The sequence below is a fragment of the Geotrypetes seraphini genome, chromosome 19 (assembly GCF_902459505.1).
Source record: "Geotrypetes seraphini chromosome 19, aGeoSer1.1, whole genome shotgun sequence".
Lineage (NCBI taxonomy): Eukaryota > Metazoa > Chordata > Amphibia > Gymnophiona > Dermophiidae > Geotrypetes > Geotrypetes seraphini.
In genome coordinates this window covers 30,587,576-30,610,097 of record NC_047102.1, presented here as the reverse complement: position 1 = coordinate 30,610,097, position 22,522 = coordinate 30,587,576, and the positions used below count along the sequence as shown (strand labels likewise).

The window sequence follows — 22,522 nt, the reverse complement described above, 5'->3', positions numbered from 1 at the left end:
TCAAGACTTTTTTTTCATACATAGATATTCAAGCACTTAACTTTTTAGTTCCTTCTGAGTCCAGACACAGACACGCACCTGACACAGAACTACGTTTCTTCAGCTGCGTCAGGGATGCAATCATCTCTGGAAGAAACAAACATCATATTCATTAATTTTCCAATAGTCCACAATCTCCAACATTCACTGGCATTTCATGACCCAGGATCTTAATTTCCAGCTTCCTCAAGCGTTCTCATCATATGAGGTCACACGCCGCAGGAATGCTTGAGTTTGTGAACTCCTAGATGATTGCACCTCTGTCCCTTCTGCTTGAAAAGTGCTAAAGAGCATCCCTATCCTTTCCAACGCTACAATTTGCTGAACGTATGGCCATCTGGTTTGGCTTACTACTTCCAAAGATCAACCCACCTCCATGAACTGCTGTAGTTATTATTGCTGATCACTTTGCATGGCATACACCTTAAATATGCAGTGCAGAGCAAATAAATAATGAATATACATATGTAATTTCATATCATAATTTACAATAGAGATAGGAGCTGTGGGTGCTCGAGCAAACTCCTTAACTATGATCACAGTTTAGCACCCCATTCATTTTGAAAAGTTGACTCCTATCCTGGGAAATAATAATAATAATTTATTTTTATATACAGCCTAACCAGCAGTTCATCATGCATAATAAAATTCTAACTAGCTAATGCAAGCATTAAAACTAATGAATAAAAAAAAATGACAATCTAAACTAAAATGCAATGAACCCAAGATCACCTCGAAACCCTAACTTCCAATGTGCAGCTCCTGAAGCAGAAGAGCCGCTGACGTCACAGCGCAGCCGCGGTCCTCCCGGCATGCCTCGGGGGGTTGACGTCACCGGAAGTGAGTCTGCACCCTGCCGCGGACGTTTCCGGCCAGAGCCGCCGGTGCTTGTAGCCTGCTGGACGGTCTCTCGCCTCGCCATGAAGGACGTGCAGGGCTATCTGCAGCAGCAGCAGAGCCAGAGCGCCGGCCCCGAGCTGGCTGCGGTCTGGCACCGGCTGGAGGAGCTGTACAACAAGAAGTGAGTGGGGCTTCGGGAGCAAATGGGGAGCTCCAGCTGTTATCCAACAGCCTCCCTAGTAATTGCTACAACTTTTGGGCCCCTGAGGATGGAGGTCCGGGTTGGTGGAGGATGGGCTGGAACCTAAGCACAGCACCGGGTAGAGCTTTGGATTCTTGCCCAGAAATAGCTAAGAAGAAAAAATTAAAATTGAATCAGGTTGGGCAGACTGGATGGACCATTCGGGTCTTTATCTGCCGTCATCTACTATGTTCACCAACCCTTTTGGATGCAAACTGTTTTATGCTTATTACATTACATTACATTAGTGATTTCTATTCCGCCATTACCTTGCTGTTCAAGGCGGATTACATCCAAACTAAAACAAGAATTACATTCAAAATTTGAAGGAATAGACTAAGCGATGAGATAAAATTTTAAGGCAATGTTCATTTCTTAAAGACTTGGAGCTAGATTCACTAAGGGCACGGATCGGATCCATGTCTGGGGGGCTGATTCACGAATCGCCCTCATGTAAATGAGGGCCAGCGGAATCAAGCCCCCAACCGACTGCCGATCCCGACGCATGCACAGACCATCTGTAGCTGGTCAGCGCATGCGTCGAAGAGCAGTAACTTTTTTTTTTTTAATTTACTTTTAGCGAGCTGGTGGTTTTAACCCGCTTTAAACCCATGGGTTAAAACCACGAGCTCGCACTGCAGGGGAAGGCCAGGGCAGCGCATGGAGCAGGACAGCCGGGGCTCTCTGAGCAATTGGATCTGGATCAACACATCACATTCTTACCACAGTCTACATCACTTTTAAGTTTGGCAAAAGGCAGAGAGGCAGGAGATTCGGGGCAGAGCAGGGCGGCAGGGGAAAATTGCGGCAGAAAGTTGGGGCAGAGCAGGGTGGCAGGAGAAAGTCGGGGCAGGGAGCAGGACAAAATTGCGGTAGAGAGTCGGGGGGGGGGGGGGGGAGTGCAGAGAGCTAGAAAGTCAGGGTAGAGATTAGGAGATGCAATCGGAAAGCAGTGAACGACTGGTCCCCAGCAGTCACTTGTTTGTATCGGCCAGCCCAGTCGGTGTTGCAGGTTTTTTTTTTTAAGTGAATCGCTGCTTGTCTACATTTGAATGCAATTCCCCCTCATTTGCATGCGTGGATTAGAAGATGATCGGGACAGAGGTTAGTGAATCAGGTCGGAGGGAAATCAGGTCGCTAAGTGGTCGGAACTTGATCGGTAGGCTTAGTGAATCTTTCCCTTGGCGTCTTGAACACCACTTCTGTAGTTTTTCCTTTGTTCTTCGTTTGAGCATTTTTGTAACATTTTGTTAAATACGTTGTTGAAGAACATGTCAGGTCTTGTGTTGATATTATTTTGAAGAACAATTTTTTTTGTTTGTTTTTGATTTATGTATGTTTATTTAGAAACTGCTGTGACTTCAGGCGGTATATTAAGTTTTTAAATAGATAAATAAATACTACTACTTTATTAATAATTTATCTAGCTCTACTAGACGTAGATGTACTCAGCGCTGTACACACATTATATGCAGGTACTTTCTCTGTCCCTAGTGGGCTCGCAGTCTTTGGGCTTTTTTTTCAAATGAGGAATTGAACCCAGTTCCCCAGGATCATAGTCCACTGCACTTACCATTAGGCCTTTATCTGTCGTCATTTACTATGTTACTCCTTTACCATTTGTTGTTTTCCTTTATGGTCTTTCCTAAAGCATTGTAAACCTTTCCTTCCCCTGTCAGCCTACTCGTGTTCAGTTCGTTCCCTTGTCTTTACCCTGTCTATTTTTATTAAATTTTAACTTTTGCCCTTGATTTTTATTCCTGTAAACTGCCTTGGTTTAACTCTTTTTTTTTTTTTTTAAATTGAAGTATAGCAAATAAAATAAATGTAAGGTACTCCGTAGTGGTTGCTTGTTCTTGTTTTCTATCTATGCGCAGCATACCGATGCTTGACGCAACACTTCTTCATGCGCTGGTGATTTCGAAGCTTGATTATTTTAACGTTTCTTATGCTATTCTTCCACTTTCTCTTCTCAAAGTGATCTTTCATTGTGCCAAAGAAAACTGTTTCTTAAAATTTATGGGGTATAAAACAAACAACATATCTACTAAATAGTCTTTTTTCTTATGAAGCTGCTGGCCCGCCCAAATACATTTGAGGGAGAATTTCTATATCTTTCTACTATGTACTAGAGACATTGGCCACAATGAGGATGAGCTATTGGGCTAGACCAGTGGTCTCAAACTTGCGGCCTGCCAGGTACTATTTTGAGGCCCTCGGTATGTTTATCATAATCACAAAAGTAAAATAAAACAGTTTCTTGATCATATGTCTCTTTAGCTATAAATGACAATATTATTATTAAGACTTAGCCAAAAGAAAAGATTTATAAACTATAAAGAGTTTTACCTCATGCAAAATTGTCATTTCTTTAATAAGACATTAACTATTTTTTTCTGAGGCCCTCCGAGTACCTACAAATCTAAAATGTGGCCCTACAAAGGGTTTGCGTCTGAGACCACTGGGCTAGAAGGACCATTGGTCTGACCAAGTAAGACTTATGTTCTTGTTGTCTTGGTCTAGGCATTTGTTGATATTTGATTTTTGTTCTCTTTATATATTGTGTCTTCTAGGTACTGGATTTATACTTCTAGCTGTGCAATTTTTTTTTTTTTGTAATTTCAGGCTGTGGCATCAACTGACACTGCAAGTTCTTGAGTTTGTACAGGATCCTTATTTTGCCAAAGGAGATGGACTTATTAAGGTGAATGTTTATTATCCACCAATACTGAGGGATTTCACAAGAGCATTTCTTTTGTTGTGTAGATACAAATTACCTCACTTCAGAGTAATACATACATTCCTACTAAGAATCTCAACTGATTGCATTTGGTGAGAGACACTGGGTATTTCAGAAATTTGGACAGTTTGGAGGAAGGCATGAATACTGGCTGATTGCTTTATTCTCTTTATTCACAGCTTTATGAGAACTTTATCAACGAGTTCGAACATAGGTGAGAGACTTTGTCATTAATGGACCCAAGAGTGTGAATTTCACTTTTGTGCTGATTACACCTTGTTTTGTTTCAGAGTCAATCCTCTATCCCTTGTCGAAATTATTCTCCATGTAGTGAGGCAGATGACAGGTAAGCAACATGAAATTTGCTAACAATTTAAAGGCTCCGAAGAGCAGTCCTGATGTGTGCTTACACTTCTGATTTTGTTGGATATGTGCACACGAGCCACAATTACTGCAAAACTTTTGTGTACATGTGCCAGAGACATTCCTCTTCTTGCTTCCAGTTTAACAACGCACATTATCCTTGCATAAAATATGAGTGTCATTTGCATTGAGTATTAGCTGTCTTTCTGTGTTTGTTTTTTAATGTTGATTCAAATTTGGTATCCCGCAATTTACAATGTGGCTGTGTTGCTGTTGAGCTTCGGTCTCCATTGAGGGAAGTAGGATTTTTCTAGAAGAATGGATCCCTCTTGTGTTCCAGGGTGTATCTTTAATTTGGGGTTTGGAAGAATATACTGATCGATTCTGGAGCCTAGATTCTCATGAGTTACTGGGTTTTTTAAATAGAATTCTGTGATCATGCAACAGCACATATTTTATGTTTTTTATAGGGTTTTTTTTTAACTTATACACATGTTCAGTTGCACTTACCAATTTTGTCAGAATTATAGGTTGACTGGGGCTATAAAAAGAAGGAAGATTGGCTGAGCAAGCATTATGATTGGTTGAGAACCCTCTTGGTTGTTATAATTTTGCTAAGCTGATGACTTGTATTTGAAGAGTCTTACGTTAGATGTTGGGATTACATTATAGTGGTTTGAAATATATAATAAAGAAACTCTTTGTTAGACACTTATTTGTGCCAACTTGTGACTCGGCCTTAAGGCGTGTTTTGATTTTTTTAGCATTTCCTAGGCAGTTTTTAAAATGTTTCTCTATTTAGTAACACTAAAGTGTGCACAATTTCTCTCCAGATCCTACAGTGGCTCTCACCTTTCTGGAAAAGACTCGAGAAAAGGTAGATTAATTTGAATTTACTCATGCCTTGTCTATGTGTTTCTGTTTCTTAGATATGCTTGCATATAGGCTTTCTACATCATACATGCATTTTAGAAAGCTTCTGAAATCACACCTCTTCCCCCAAACCTGACATCCCAGTTTTAAATTAACCCTTGTTGACCCAAGACTAGACAACTTCCGCTCATCATCGTACCCCATCACAAACCTCAATTTTTCATTTATTGTTTTTTATGCGTTTGTAAAACTGTATTATTCTAATTTGTTAAAAATCCTGATATTTTTACTACCCTATACACAGCCTTAAACCGAAAGGCTAATGAAGTATATAAATAAACATTTATGTTTTGTTATAGCTCTGCCTGATGCACTTACTTCTTTATGACGACACATGCCCGCGGAGCTGTGGATATTTTATATGTCTGGGCATATATGTGCAAGGCTTTATACTGGCTTGTTGCTAGATTTATAAAGTAAATATAAGGAATTTTACATTGTAAGCATAGCAATAACTCCTCACCATCCCACTCAGTTATTTGACATGTCCTACACGAGCTTTCTCTTGAAAGATTAGGGGACCTCTGGTATAGCACATGCTGACATACAGAAAAACATGATGGGCAGTCCCTATTCCTTGGACTTTATAGTTGAGTCAAAGCAAGGACCTACAGTAAAACAAATAATTATTGATTTGTCATCTTATTTTATAAGTGGATTTGAATTCTGATGTGTTTACTCACCTTTCCCAAATCTGAGCTGAAGATGAAGTAATATGTCCAACAAGGTCACAAAGGGTGAGAGAAATAGGATTTAAACTCTGACTTTCCTGATTCATGGCCCATTTCTGTAAGCATACATCTAAATTGAAAATCTGGGTCCAACTAATTTTGTGAACAGTGGTTGTAAGCTTGCAGTCACAATAATTAATCTTAAATAATTGGGCCTCAAATCCACAAGGGACTTAAACTCCACCAATGAGACTATAGTCTCTTTTCATGAGTTCATATTATTCTCATCGACCCCACTGTGGCGAAAAAAAACTCCTATTACGGAGAAAACCCTCTGGTAACCCCCCCCCCCCACATAAAACAGACGCTATCAAGTAGCATACAGTCCACTTGACTCAAAATTTTAAAAAAATGAAAAGTTCAAGACCTAACAAACACTGAAGAGAGTTAAATCCAAACACCACTTAGCCGAATCGTGCTGTTTCTTCGTGGCACTCCTACTTTTCATCAAACGATGATTGTAATCCAAGCGGGTGAAAGTTCAAACCAATTGTGTAAGTTCTTTTTGTCATACTTTTAGGTGCACTAGTCAGACACATAGTTGGGAGGGCTTGAGTGTTGATGATTTTGTAACTTTCATGTTTTGGTTCGATTGTAGGTGAAAAGCAGTGATGAGGCAATGATTCTGTGCAAAACAGCTATTGGGGCCCTGAAATTAAATATCGGAGACTTGCAGGCCACAAAGGTGAGGACTACTGAAGCTTGCATAGTTGGGGGGCTTTTGACCTGGACAATGCATGTTGTCCTGTCCTGGAGAAGCTATATATGCCCTGAGTCTGCTCATCCTTGGTTCTTATATTGTAGATATTAGCAGAGATATGCATATTACACAAGCTAAATAAGGGTTTTCCTAAACCAATTGAAATGGAATTGAAGTGGGGGGAAAGAGAGAAATGACTGCAACAACTGAAATCCTCACTATTCGGAATCAACACCAGGATGGCAATAGGGCTTTCAAAGTCATCAATAACAATGATTCCATCAACTGTATATGTGGCTTCAGCTCATCTCATTGCCTCCTTATGTGGTGTAGTTTATCTATTTACTTCTGTATCACTTGTCCAGAAATAAAAACTAGAGACAGCTTAAAAATTCTTTTTACTTATCTTTTTAATGCAGTATCTCTAACATGCCCCGACGGAACCCGTTTTGCCCAAAAGGCTATCTCAGGGGTTCATGGAGGAGCTCTATATAATACAAAAATGTTGTTTATACAGCTAATTAAAACATACACCACAAACATCCGGCAGACTGTGTTAAAAACTTCTACTATTATAATGTGTATACTATTCAATTTGAATACTGTAAATTTACTTCATATAAAGCATAAAAAATTAATGTATGATGTCAATCAATTAGAAATTTACATTAAATATCCTTCACTAAATTAAAATATTAAATATATGATCCTCATTAATTCAATAATTACATGAATCATTGAATGTCTTTATACTAATAAATTCATTAATTAATTAAAATATCGTTTATTCTCAATTGTAAATTCAATTAGGTAAACTTTAATGTATTACTCAAATCTTTTAATATAAGAATTAAACCTTAATTATCAATGTATTAATTTATTAAAACTTATAATAATGTGTTCATTGAATTAATATACATGAGTGTAAACTCTTTTTAACATGAACTCATCATTGGTGATACTTGATATTTAAATTCATAAACTTCTAAAGATAGACAACTCTTATAAAAAACTTTAAAAATGATGGGACTCATAGTGATATACTTAATTTGATGCACTATTCACATATAACATACAAAAACTAATATAACTTCCATTCAACTATTCCAATTCATTGGTTAATTAATTAAACCTTCATACATCTTAACAATTAAAATCATCCACCTTACATAAACTATAAATTATATAAATTAACTTATTATCAAACTAAAGCATTACAATATAAATCATATCAATTCACAGTTATCAAATCTTAATTCTTATAAATAGCATTGATTTTCACTGGCTTAAAATTTCTAAGCTTATCACTGACTTTTAGAAATGCTGTATTGTTTACTTTCAAATTTCAGCAATAAGTAACCAATTTCTAAGTTGGAAATAAGTAACTTACTTTATGTTTCCAACTTACTGGTGAATAAATTAGCTTTTTTAGCATCCTTCGCATCTACTCTAACCGGCGTCTGTAACATGGACGCCAGTTACAGAATCGGTGTTAGTGTAGACCCGATTCTGTATAGGATGCCCCTCCCGGGTGTCCTATATAGAATCAGGGCCTAAAAGTCAGTGATAAGCTTAGAAATTTTAAGCCAGTGAAAATCAATGATATTTATAAGAATTAAGATTTGATAACTGTGAATTGATGTGATTTATATTATAATGCTTTAGTTTGATAATAAGTTAATTTATATAATTTATAGTTTATGTAAGGTGGATGATTTTAATTAAGATGTATGAAGACTTAATTAATTAACCAATGAATTGGAATAGTTGAATGGAAGTTATATTAGTTTTTGTATGTTATATGTGAATAGTGCATCAAATTAAGTATATCACTATGAGTACCATCATTTTTTAAGTTTTTTATAAGAGTTGTCTATCTTTAGGAGTTTATGAATTTAGATATCAAATATCACCAATGATGAGTTCATGTTAAAAAGAGTTTACACTCATGTATATTAATTCAATGAACACATAAGTTTTAATAAATTAATACATTGATAATTAAGATTTAATTCTTATATTAAAAGATTTGAGTAATACATTAAAGTTTACCTAATTGAATTTACAATTGAGAATAAACGATATTTAATTAATTAATGAATTTATTAGCATAAAGACATTCAATGATTCATGTAATTATTGAATTAATGATGATCATATATTTAATATTTTAATTTAGTGAAGGATATTTAATGTAAATTTTTAATTGATTGACATCATACATTAATTTTTTATTCTTTATATGAAGTAAATTTACAGTATTCAAATTGAATAGTATACACATTATAATAGTAGAAGTTTTTAACACAGTCTGCCGGATGTTTGTGATGTATGTTTTAATTAGCTGTATAAACAACATTTTTGTATTATATAGAGCTCCTCCATGAACCCCTGAGATAGCCTTTTGGGCAAAACGGGTCCCGTCGGGGCATGCTGAAGATACTGCATTAAAAAGATAAGTAAAAAGAATTTTTAAGCTGTCTCTAGTTTTTATTTCTGGACAAATGATACAGAAGTAAATAGATAAACTACACCACATAAGGAGGCAATGAGATGAGCTGAAGCCACATATACAGTTGTTGGAATCATTGTTATTGATGACTTTGAAAGCCCTATTGCCATCCTGGTGTTGATTCCGAATAGTGAGGATTTCAGTTGTTGCGGTTTTTTTTCCATTTGGCCTCACTTCTTCATCTTCTATATCTTTCTAGGGAAAGAGAGAAATGCCCATCAGAACTCAGCCAGATGGGAGTGTGACATTGGATAGATTGCTTTTGCATGAAGCAGGGTGCTAGCCTTGCTTGCCTGGTATCTATGGGGGGGGGGAGGAACAAGTTTCAAGTTTATTTATGGCTTGATATACCGACCATCACATGTATCTGGACGGTTTACAATATTAAAAACTACACTCCTTGAACTAGTTCAGCTACAGACAAGTCATCATTCTTATTTGCTTTCTGTAGGATTTATAGTGGTATTTGTTTTAAATGGAGGGCATGGGTGTTTGATGTCCTGTTTTAACCTAGCACAACCTTCTCTCTTCGGTATTGCAGTCTGGGGTTGCTCCTTTTGGGTGCTGTTAATTTACAGCTGATTTCTGATCTCTGACCAAAGACTAGATAGTTACCTGGGGACAGAAATCAAACCCATCCTTGCTAAGTTCCATTCTGACCCCACAAGTACTCTCTTTAATCTCTGATCCTACCCATAACCTTTAGAAGTAACATAGTAAATGACAGCAGATAAAGACCTGTCCAGTATGCCCAAACATACACACTCTATAATTTAATGATCTATTTCAATTTCAATTGTTCTTTTTCTTAAATATTTTTGGGCCAGAAACCCAGATCTCTGCCCGGTACAGTGCATAGGTTCCATCTACTGGAGTCTCCGTCACAGCTCACTCCAGCCCATCTAAACCACTCAGCCCATCAACTGAATGGCCCTATTTGGGACACAGACCGTACAAGTCTGCCCAATACTGGCCTTAGTTCTTCAATATATACCATTATTTTCTGATTAGACATCCTCTGTGTTCATCCCATGCTTTTTTGAACTGTCACTATTTTTCTCTCCACCACCTCCTTTGGGAGCGCATTCCAGGCATCCACCCTTACCCTACTATCTCCAGTTTCTTCTCAAATATGTAACTCCACCCTCCCTTCCCTTTTATCCTCACCATCTAGTTCGTCTTGTGATGTTATATGTATATACACAATGCCTTTTTTTATTAGTTTTGTATAATTTCTCTTTCTTTTAAACATATTGTTAACCAGCCAGATATTAACTTGATGGTTGGTATATCAAAATTAATAAAACTTGAAACTTGAAACTCCATAAAGAAGAATTTCCTAACATTACTCTCAAATTATGTCCTCTGGTTTTACCATTTTTCTTTCTCTGGAAAAGATTTTGTTCTATGTTAATACCTTTCAAGTATTTGGACATTTGAATTACATCTCCCCTGTACTTCCTTTCCTCTAAGGTACACATATTCAGGGCTTCCAGTCTCTCCTCATTCATCTTTTGGTTCAAACCTCCTACCATTTTCGTCGCCTTCCTCTGGACTGCTTCAAGTCTTTTTATGTCCTTCACCAGATATGGTCTCCAAAATTGAACACAATATTCCAAGTGGGACCTTTCCATCGACCTGTACAGGGTCATCAACACCTTCTTTCTTCCACTGGTCACGTCTCTCTCTGTACAGCCCAGCATCCTTCTGGCAACAGCCACCGCCTTGTCACTGTTTCTTTGCCTTTAGATCTTCAGACACTATCACCCCCAGGTCCCTCTCCCCATCCGTGCATATCAGCCTCTCACCTCCTAGCACATACGGCTCCTTCTGATTTCTAATCCCCAAATGCATCTCTGCACTTCTTTGCATCGAGTTTTAGTTGCTAGATATTAGACCATTTCTCTAACTTTTGCAGATCCTTTTTCATGTCTTCCACTCCCTCCTTAGTGTCTACTCTGTTACAAATCTTGGTATCATCCGCAAAGAGGCAAACCTTCAGCAATGTCGCTCGCAAACATATTGAACAGGATTGGCCCCGGCACCAATCCTTGAGGAACTCCACTACTCACCTTTCCTTCCTACGAATGAATTCCATTAACCGCCACCCTATGGCATCTGTCTGTCAATCAATTTCTAATCCAGTTCACCATTCTGGGTCCTAACTTCAGCCTATCAAGTTTGTTCAAGAACCTCCTGTGAGGAACCATGTCAAGGCTTTGCTGAAATCTAAGTAAATTACATCTTGGTCCAATTCTCTGGTCACCCAATCAAAAAATTCAATCCTATTTGTTTGGCATGATTTACCTTTAGTAGAACTATGTTGCCTGAGATCTTGAAACCCATTTGATTCTAGGAATTTCACTATCCTTTCTTTCGCTAATGCTTCCATTTTTTTCCAATAACTGAAGTTCCAATCTGGAGTTTCCTGCTTCATCTCTGTGACCACATCCGCTCTTCTCCAATCCTCAGGAACCACTCCTGTCTCCAAAACATTTGTTGAACAAATCTTTAATAAGACTCGCCAGAACCTCTCTGAGCTCCTTCAGTATCCTGGGAAGGATCCCGTCTGGTCCCATTGCTTTGTCCACTTTCAATTTTTCAAGTTGTTCATAAACCCTTATATTGGCATGGCAGCTTATTACCAAGTAAGGGTCATGAGGTTCAGTATATAACCGCACACATAATTGTAGGCCAGATTTCTCTTGAACCTCTTCCCACACCAGTTCTGTCAGTCCTACTGACAGATTTGTAGGATGATGAAAAAATGTCAACTAATTTGTGATCAAAGGAGATGGAGAGACAGCCACAAAGAAGGCTTGGAATATAGTCTGACAGGGATTTTTCATTTGAGAATCCCAAGAAGACAACGGTAGAATCTTTGAGGGGCAGGATGAGATTAGCTAACAAAATCCTGTTCGATGTTGGTTCCAAGTTTTTCTTCTGCCTCTCACAGGAGACGATAGAGAGTGTGGAAGAGATGCTGAATAATCTACCTGGCGTGACTTCTGTTCACAGCCGTTTCTATGACCTTTCCAGCAAGTATTACCAGACCATTGGCAACCATGCCTCCTACTACAAAGATGCGCTGCGTTTCCTGGGCTGCATTGATGTCAAGGACTTGCCAGGTAACCAAGGATTTGCTAATAGCAAGGGGTAGCCCTAGCAATGATCTCTTTTCCCTTGCCATAATCAGTGACTCGTGGAACGACCCCCACCCCAAGTGGAGGAAGAGGTAATGGACAAAAATTGCATCTGAATTCAAGAAAGCTTGAGACAAGCACAAAGGATCTCTAGGGGAAAAGAAGGGATGATAGTTGACATGGATGGGCAGACCATATAGTCTTTATCGGCTTTCATTTTTCTCTGTTTCTATGTCCCCGCAAACCTCAGCTTGGATCCAGACTGATCTTCCTTTCCTGAGGAGAAAAGGCATTTGTTCCCTATCACCTGCCGCTGTTCTTCATATGGCCTAGAAATTTACCTGCTTAGATGTGGGAACTCTCCTTTATCCATGTCGTCTTTGAACTGAAAATTATATTATTACAGGACTTAGGTTGCCCCAGTTGTCTCCACAATGGAAAGGAAGAGAAGATGAACCCTTGTATTTAGATTTTATTAAGGGCAATTCTGTTACAAGGTGCTTGCACTTACTCGCTTTAACGTATAGAAAACCCAGCACTTGCGTAAGTGGCAGGACACTGACCGAATGCTATTCAGTAAGGGTGTGTGTCAGTGACATAATGTGTTAATTCAAGAAGGAATGTTCCTATGGGTGGGGCTAGCAATTACATGTGCAGCTTACATTATATAGTAAGTTATATGTGCTGCATTGCTACATTTAGACTCTGTATTACACCAGATCTATAGCAGGTGTGTAAATAAGAACATAACATAAGAATAGCCTTACTGGGTCAGACCAAAGGTCCATCAAGCCCAGTAGCCCGTTCTCACGGTGGCCAATCCAGGTCACTAGTACCTGGCCAAAACCCAAGGAGTAGCAATATTTCAGGGCAAGCAGTGGCTTCCCCCATGTCTTTCTCAATAACAGACTATGGACTTTTCCTCCACTAACTTGTCCAAACCTTTCTTAAAACCAGCTACGCTATCTGCTCTTACCACATCCAGAGTTTACCTATTCTCTGAGTGAAAAAAAATTTCCTCCTGTTGGTTTTAAGAGTGTTTCCCTGTAACTTCATTAATAGGTGTGCTGACAGCCGGTTACATAAGTATTCTGTAATGGAAGCCAGGTGCTCAGTTGCCATTATAGAACAGATGCCTGAAAAGGGGGCACCCACTTGTAGAATTGCCCCCTATGTTCTGTTAGTATTGAAAATGTGCAACGGTCCATCTTAGTGCACGCTCAGCTTCATTATCGAAATGCAAGAAACCATTTGCTTTCCCCGCTGTCCAGTTTGGCTCTTCACCTCTGGAACCCCTGCTGTAGCCTGTCCCAGATGTGTCTTTCCTAGTGAGGGGCACGTGGGAAGATGCAGAGTAGAGAATGACACGGAGACAAATTTTTCCCTGTCCCCGCAGGAACTCATTTTCCTGTCCCAGCAAGTTCTTTTCCTGTCCCTGCCCCATTCTTGCAAGCTCTATCCTCATCTGCACAAGTCTCAAACACTTTAAGACAGAGCTTACAAGAATGGGACAGGGACAGCGACAAAACGTGCAGGACGGGGAAATTGAGTTCCTGGGGGGATGGAGACAAATTTGTCCCCATGTCATTCTCTAATGCAGATCTCAGGCCACCTGCAGCACTTGAGCAGAGAAAGCTTATCCTGTTCTGCTGCTTTTCTGTGAACTAACCACGCACACGGCTGCTTGAGCTGTTGAATCTTCTCTGATCCAACTTCCTGTTTCCAGTTGCGTCAGAGGAGGAGATGCAACAATTCAAACAGCCGTGCACGCGCGGCTTATTGAAAGCGTGTGGCTGGGAGAAGAATTAAAGTCGGACTCGGCAGGCACCTAAGGTGAGGTGGAGGGAGGGAGATGGCAGGACGTGGGATGCGGCGATCGGGTGGGGTTGCTGGACCGCGCGATCTGTGCTGGCTTCACTGCGGAGACAAGACCATTCATCGCTCCACGGGGTGGTGAATGGCCTTGTCCCCATCCCCGCAGCGACCACTAATTTTTCTCTCCCCGTTTCGGCGGGTTACCCGTGGCTAGCTGCAGGTAAAAACCACCGTGTCATTCTCTAGACTATACCTTTGAATAAAGATTGTTTAATTGGCTGAAAGGACGCCTCCCTTGCCTTTCTATTGTACTGTATCTGAAGAGTGTGCATGTCTCAGAAGTGCTGACTTTTGCCTGAATACTAGAGTTTCTGATCTTGTGGTTCTGCAATGCAGATTAACCCAAATCAAGTTCAGTGGTGCAAGCTACAGAACTGCAAAGCTGGTGTATTGTCTAGAGTTGAACACGTGATTCTTTTTTTTTCTCCAGTGACTGAACAGCAGGAAAGAGCTTTCACCTTGGGCCTCGCTGGACTTCTTGGAGAAGGAGTGTATAACTTTGGTGAATTGGTGAGTTTGCTGCTAGAGTGTGGAGAAGTTAAAATTTGATAGAATTAAACCATATTTTACCACTAATTGCACGGATTCATTTAAAGCTTTGCATTACGATTTTTAATATTCTATATAGCCAGGTACCACATTACTTTAGTGGAATTGATTTCATTATAAGCAGGAAGACCAGATCATACTGCATGGAAAATTTTATTTTTCAATTTCCCTCACTAAAAACAATTGGATTATTCGTTCAATGGAAGGCTTTCTATTTTTATCAGGCTCCTTTAATTTGGAATGATCTTCCTATTTTAATTAGATCTGTACGTCAATGTACTGTTTTTAGAAAACTTTTAAAGACATTTCTGTTCAAAAAATACTAATTCTGAAATGTATTGTCCTCTATTAATATGTTATACTAATTATTTGTCATTAGTTTATGTTTAACTGGGTTTGTTTCCAGTAACTGAAATATATTGTTATCCGCCATGAACTCATAAGGGCTTTGCTGGATTATAAGTCAGAATGTAATGTAATGTGATAATGAAATGGAGATCACTGGTTATTGGGAGGGAAGAGGATAAGCAACAGTTGGAGTAGTACTGTATTTCCCCGCATATAGGCCGCAAAAAATGCCTATGCAAGTTTTAAAACTAGTAGATGGACCAGGATGGTCTCGGGGCTCAAGGATCTTCCGTATGAAGTAAGGCTGAATAAATTGCAGCTGTACTCACTTGAAGAACGAAGAGAGAGAGGAGACATGATTGAGACATTTAAATATATCACGGGTCGTATCGAGGTGGAAGAGGATATCTTTCGTCTTATGGGACCTTCGTCCACCAGAGGGCATCCGCTGAAAATCAGGGGAGGGAAATTTCATGGGGACTCCAGAAAGTATTTCTTCACTGAGAGGGTGGTCGATCATTGGAATGAACTCCCACGGCAGGTGATTGAGGACAACAGCGTGGCAGATTTCAAAAATAAATGGGATATTCATGTGGGATCTCTAATGAGGTAAGGGCAGGAGGTTGGTGAGCAAACTCATGGGGGAAGGGTCACTGGAGTGGGCAGACTTGATGGGCTTTGGCCCTTTTCTGCCGTCATTTTTCTATGTTTCTAGATAAGCCGCCCCATTGTTTTAGCCGTGGCTTATCTACCAGTAACTGGGGTGGCCTATACAGTTTTTAAAAATCATCCCCCCACCCTTTCCTCCCTCGCCGGATGAACTGGAATCGCTGTTCCTGAAATCGTGGCCAGCGGTGCAAGGCAGGAGAGATCTTTTCGATCTCTAGCCCAGCCCCGCACTGCTTCCTGCATGCCTTTGCCATCTAGGGATCAGCTGCCCAAAATTCAGGAACGACCATATAATCAAATTCACTTAGGTAACATAAGAATCCTTTTACTAAGCTGCAGCAAAAATTGGCCTTAGAAGGCCCTTGCACAAATTTTTCCCATGCGCCCAGGGCGGTGGCACCTGTACCCCCTGTGTCCTCCTCTCCACGCCCCCACTCCTTCTGCACACACCCCCATTCCATACTTGCACTCTCCCCTGGTACCTCTTAATCTTCGCCACTGTGAGTGGTTTCTGCAGCATGCTCCTCATGCCAGCATTGGATTTACATCTGATGTCACTTCTGGCCCTGTAACCCAGAAGTGATTCAGAGGGGAACCAGGCTGGCACGTGCAACAGGCAGAAGTTGCACCACTGAAGATAATACAGAGGTGGGGGGAAGGGGAGGGATGGTGTGGGCGGGCAGGGCAGAGAGGTGTTGCCACCCCCAGCGACTTGGCACCCAGGACAGTCCGCACCCCCCTTATTATGCCACTGCATAGCTATTAAAAAAAATTATTAGGTGAGCACTTACCAGCACCTATTTTACAGGTAAGAGCTCATGCAGTAATCCTGCGTTAACCAATTAGTACGTAGTAATGTAGCCATATTAATTGATTAGCACAGGAACCCCCACTCTCCACCCCCTCCATGAAACACCCCCCCCCCCACTTTTTAGCATGTGCCAATTTGGCAGTTACCACTGGATGCCTGAGCGTATTCCACAGTACACCATTTTAAGCTGGGGTTGGCGCATGGTAGTGCTTACTGCAGTTTAGTATAAGAGCTCTATAGTAACATCAAAATCCTAAGGTTCTGCAACTGCAGAATTGACTATATGGTATGACTCATTTTATGATTTTGGCTAGATGTTAAAAATCTGTCTTTATTTTTCTTCTGAAATGGGTATCTAGGCTTGTGATTTATACCTTTTGGGGGTAAAAATTTTAGATTCATTCTTACTGTGTCTCTTTGATATATCTACTATATTTGCTGAAAATTCAAATACAGTTTTTAAAAAAGTAATGAGATGGTAGGAGTAATAACAGGATTATCCCTTATCACCATGCCTCTCCTTTGACCTTGTGTCTGCTTTTCCCTCAGCTCATGCACCCTGTTCTAGAGTCCCTCAGAAACACAGACCGACAGTGGCTGATCGATACTCTTTATGCCTTTAACAGTGGCAATGTGGAAAAGTTCCAGGCACTGAAGACGGCCTGGGGCCAACAAGTGAGTAAGAGTAGGAGAGAGAGGGGGAGTGCACACGAGCTCAGAGCATGATACTAAATAATTTACTATGGGAGAGAGCACAGCAGGCTAGGGTCATTTTCTGGTGGACTTGGGCAAAGAGTGGGTGTGATACATTATCGTAATGATTATGTAACCCTGAGTGGCATAAAGTAGGTAATAATACCATAAGCTCTGTAGCTCCATTCTTGAGCTTATTAAAATGTGTCAGTTTGTTATTGACTGATCTGTTCAGTATTACATTTTTATCTAATAATTTTTTTAATCCAGACACAATGAGAGAGAGAACTGTATGGCTTCCAGGTGTCTCTGTCTCAGCATGACTTAAATCATTAATTTTGTAAAATGGTTTGTTTTTAAGCTGTAACCCACTTAGGTGTAAGCGGAATATAATTTTTTTTTAAAATAAATAATTGTTCAGGGGCATTATTAACAGAGAACCTTCATGTCACAAGAACTAAGAAATCTCCCCGGGTATGAAGTGGGCCTACATCAATGGTAGTTATGCCTGAGTTCAAAGGTTTTCAGTTTGAACCTCAAGAAAGCTTAAGGATCAAAGAGAAAAGTCACTTACCAAAGCAAAATTTCACCTTGCTGATCAGAGGATCACTTATGATAGGAAATGCAGAGCTAGCATCTGCTGTGTGCTCACAGGCTGGTCTTGTTGGTCTTATTTTCTTCTCAAGCACAGTTAACTTTTTTTTTCCAGCCGGACCTGGCAGCTAATGAGTCTCTTCTCATGAAGAAGATCCAGTTGCTGTGTCTCATGGAGGTGAGTGCTAGACTCGGCAAAATGGGGAATTGAAGCACACTAGAATTGGCTTTCTAATTGCAGAGGTAACTTCCCGTGTGACAGTCATACTCCTCCTCTTGAAACCCATGTTAGCATCTCACGAATGCAGAGTGCCATCAGTGTTAAGAGCACATTAGAGACCAAATAGCTCTCCTTTGATACGATACCAAGGTAGTCTGGGTGGAGCCAAGACTGATCCAGTTACTCAAGTCTTCTAGTTGGATAACAAAAAGACTTAACAAAGTACCGGGCTGAATATCATTGCTATCTGGATAAGTGCCAGTCATTATCGAATGCCCAGATATTCAGCACTGGTATTCCAGTTCAGCCTGGCATTGAATATTATGCTGACTTCTGCAGGCTGATTATGACCCCCTTTGTGATCAAAATCGGGTCTAGATTTACTAATGCCTTATGTATGGCAAGTAACTTTTGTTAGCGCACTCTTCAAACAGTAGCATCTTTTAGTAAATGTAGCTCTCAGTTACAAACTATTTTTACAACTGGCTCTTTTGCCATTTATCTTTTGATACTGTGAACAGCGCTGCTTCTCTCTAGTTGATTAGATTAGATTAGTAGCACTATAGAACTAAGTAGGACAAATACTCAATCTGTCTTCACGCTCGTAAGAATACTGTCAGTTATGACAGTGTGGGTTATGGAAACCCCTTCTCCATCAGTGAAGAATAGGCTCATCAGACCCAAGCCGAAATTATTCCTGTGACATGGCAAGAATGCCATTTGAATCCAAAGCCTTATGTGCTTAGATGTTCAATACTCAGCTCTTATAATAATAATACCTTGCTCACTTCTCAGTGCCAACAAATACAGATATAGATAGAAGTGAGACAATATGAACCATATATAGCTTTATTTTAAAACTCTTTTAATAGCTCATTGGATGTGCTTTCCTTATTTGATCACTTTTAATCAACGGAAATGTGTGCCCAGCTTAGGCAGCGCTTTATGTATACATATAAGATATTATTAAAAACTGCCATGTTGGGTGACGAAAGTTTTAAATAATATTTTGTATGCTTTGCAGGGGACAACCTTGATAAAGCCACTGGGTGAAACATATCGGAGAGAAACAGTTCCCAGCTGACATAGTGCGCAAGATTGCTTTTTAGTATATCTATGAAAATTTTTGATATTTAATAATAAAATGTAGTATGAAAGCGTGTATATAAAACACAGAAAAGAATCAAATAAATAATGTGCTGAAAATTGGGTCAATGAGGTAACGACTAAAATTCATGAAATCGTTGCCTAAGCTGTGCACACATTTCCGTTGATTAAAAGTGATCAAATGTGGAAAGCACATCCAATGACCTATTAAAAGAGTTTAAGATAAAGCTATATACGGTTTATATAGTCTCACTTCTATCTATATCTGTATTTGTTAGGATTAAGAGATGTGCAATACATTTGAGGACTCTGTATTTTTCTTTCTCCTCTTCCTGTTAGCTTTGATGACTCCTGGTTTGTTGTGCATGACTTCTGTCTTCTCTGATTCAGATGACCTTCACACGTCCAGCCAACCACAGGCAGCTGACCTTTGAAGAGATTGCAAAGAGCGCCCAAGTTACCATTAATGATGTGAGTTTTTTGTGCCAGTCGTAGCAAGCATCAGCACTGAGAGGAGAAAGGGAAGGTGAGAGAAATGACGCACACTCGTTCCACAAGCAGGGGACCTATTTTCTGCTGAAGATATAGGACTAGCATCTTCTACCAACCTCACTACACTCATGTCACCCTCTCCTTAAGTCACTTCACTGGCTCCCTATCTACAAGTGTGTTCATTCTGCTGCCCCTCAATATCTCTCCTTATATACCTCCTCAGATAAGTCACTCTTAGCGTTACCCTTCTCCTCCGCTGCCAATTCCAGACTTTGTTCCTTTCATCTAGCTGCCCCCTATGCCTGGAATAAATTATCCGAGTTTGTCCATCAAGCCCCTTCCTTGTTTAAAAGCAGACTAAAACCCCATCTTTTTGATATAGTTTTCAATCCTTAACCCTACTCATTTGCCCTCCAACCCAGCCAGCTGATTAACCGTTCCTCTTAACGATATCCATGACATCCTGTTTGCCTTGTCATGGCTGTTTAGATTATAAGTTCTTTCGAGAAGCTCTTCTTCTTTGTGACTCTGTACAGCGCTGCATACATCTGGTAGCGCTATAGAAATAATTAATAGTAGTAGTGTGAAGAGTTTCAGTCTTTGGGAAACAGAGCTGAGATTATGATGTCATAATGCCTCTTTCCACCAATAAAAGCCAACCTCTTCAGTGATGTCACAATGGCTTGCCACAATGCCCTCCAACCCAGCCAGCAGATTTATCTGTCTTTCTATAAGATGACATGCAAGCTTTAAGGTATGTTAATAAATCTGCATTTTGTCCTCTCTTCCCTGCTGGTTCAGGTGGAGCTCTTGGTGATGAAAGCTCTTTCAGTGGGGCTGGTGAAGGGCAGCATTGATGAAGTGGATAAAAAAGTGCACATGACATGGGTTCAACCACGCGTCTTGGATCTACAGCAGGTAATAAAGCACTGCATTCTGCTATGTCACACAAGTCTGCCAATGAAGCTGTCCTCTCTTATAACTCCATTCTCTCTACTTCAAGTGATACCCTTGCCCCTCCCATTTCCATTTCATACCCTTTAAGACATGCCAAATTCCAGCTCTGGTTGATCCCCAAAATACGTTACCTGTGCCCAAGCTGCTTGAACGTCTTGGCTTAAATCCCGCACAGATGCTGACTTCACAAATTTCAAATTCATGCTGACATCCTTCCAATTTACCCTCTCGTTTGCCAAACAAGAATACTACAGCATTTAACTAATTCTTCAGTGCCAACCCTCACTGTCTCTTTGCCACACTTAGCTCTCTATTCAAATAATCTCTACCTCCTATTCCCTCCACTCTCCCCCCAGATGATGGCAGAGTTCTTCCACAACAAGAGTCACAAGATCCACCTTGAAATCTCAACCAAGTCACCTCCCCCTCCACCCCTTCAAGTTGTCCACTCTGCCAACCTCCCTTCAATGACCCTTACCACCTTTTCTGAAGTCATGGAAGCGGCAACTGATTACCTTCTATCCTCCTCCAAACCCACTGCCTGTTCCTCTGATCCGATTCCTACTTGCCTACTCTTGGAGCCATCTGTCCCATCCTCAACCTTTCACTCTCCAATGCAACATGTCTTCAAGCATGCCATAGTTACACATCTCCTCAAAAAACCCTCACTAGATCCCGTATCTCCCTCCAACTAATCGCCCCATCTCCCTCCTCTCCTTCCTAACCAAACTACTCAAACATGCTGTTCATCGCTGTTGCCTGGACTTCCTTCTCATTATATTCTCGACCTGCTTCAATTGGGCTTTTGCCTTCTCCATTCTACGGAAACTGCCCTTGCTAAAGTCTTTAATGACCTGTTCCTGGCCAAATTCTAGAGGTGCTGTCACTTCTGTTAATAATTTAAGTAAGGACAGGAGACTGGCATTATGGTTAGCATGGGAGCATTTGCAGCTCTCAGATCAGAAACTCCTCTGTAACTAAGAACTCCCATTATCTTTTGTAGATTAAAGGCATGAAGGACCGGCTGGAGTTCTGGTGCACAGATGTGAAAAGCATGGAGATGCTAGTGGAACACCAGGCTCACGACATCCTGACCTAGAGCGCTTTGCACTGCTGTTCTTGGATCAGCATTCTCCCTGAAGCAGTTGGGGGCACTGTACAAGCTGCTGTATCTGCTGCATTTGATAAGTGGGTGAGGATAATATGCATTTTGGAACAAGTGCTCTCTCTGGCTTTAACACTGCTGGCTATATCCCGCTTTGGGACAGTGGTGATGACCCTGGAGTCCTGGAAGAGATTATTCCACATTAGTTTGGTTCTAGAGCTGAAAGTTGCCGATTGTCACTGCAGCATTGTGTACTCTACTCCTCCAGAAGTTGTTCAGAAGCTGTTAGAAGAGCGGTTTGGCCCTCTCTTCCTCATCCACCTTGAATTTGCAGTATATTAATATTGTTCTTTCCAGTATGGTTATTTGCTTGTTTCTGTAAGTATAATATACATATAGTGTCAATACAGGCTAATAAACTGGTTTTACAGAATGCTGTGTTTTTCATTGTGTCTAAGTTCTTGCTTATAAGTATGGCCACACTGTAGTCTGGAACTTAGAATCAGACTTCAGTGATGTGCAGTAAAATGTTATTAGATCTTGATATACCGTTTTCCAGGGAAGGGGTAAAACGGATCTAAAACCGCACATCCTTAAAAATCTGAGGTCCGCACCACTTTTAGTCTCTGGCTCTGACAGACCTCTATGACATTTTAGTCGCTGATGGATCCTAATGCTTTTCCCTCCCTATGCTGAGTCTAGCGGCAAAACTTTAGCCTTGAGGTCGGTGCCACTTTTAGTCTCAGCATAGAAAAGCATTAGGATCCATCAGCGACTAAAATGTCATAGAGGTCTGTCAGAGCCAGAGATTAAAAGTGGCGCGGACCTCAGATTTTTAAGGATGTGCATTGTGCAGTTCA

General features: G+C 40.3%; 1 protein-coding gene across 1 annotated transcript; it reads left to right on the top strand.

Annotated features, from left to right (window-relative positions):
- Window positions 1-882: 882 nt before the first annotated feature.
- Window positions 883-22,095, top strand: LOC117352067 (26S proteasome non-ATPase regulatory subunit 13-like). The gene is made up of 13 exons (XM_033928111.1): window positions 883-1,060; window positions 3,746-3,824; window positions 4,040-4,074; window positions 4,151-4,206; window positions 5,057-5,100; window positions 6,486-6,572; window positions 12,056-12,227; window positions 14,548-14,627; window positions 17,044-17,169; window positions 17,897-17,959; window positions 19,499-19,579; window positions 20,402-20,518; window positions 21,561-22,095. The coding sequence occupies exons 1-13, from the start codon at window positions 960-962 to the stop codon at window positions 21,654-21,656; spliced, it is 1,137 nt and encodes a 378-aa protein (XP_033784002.1). The 5' UTR covers window positions 883-959; the 3' UTR covers window positions 21,657-22,095.
- Window positions 22,096-22,522: the final 427 nt, after the last annotated feature.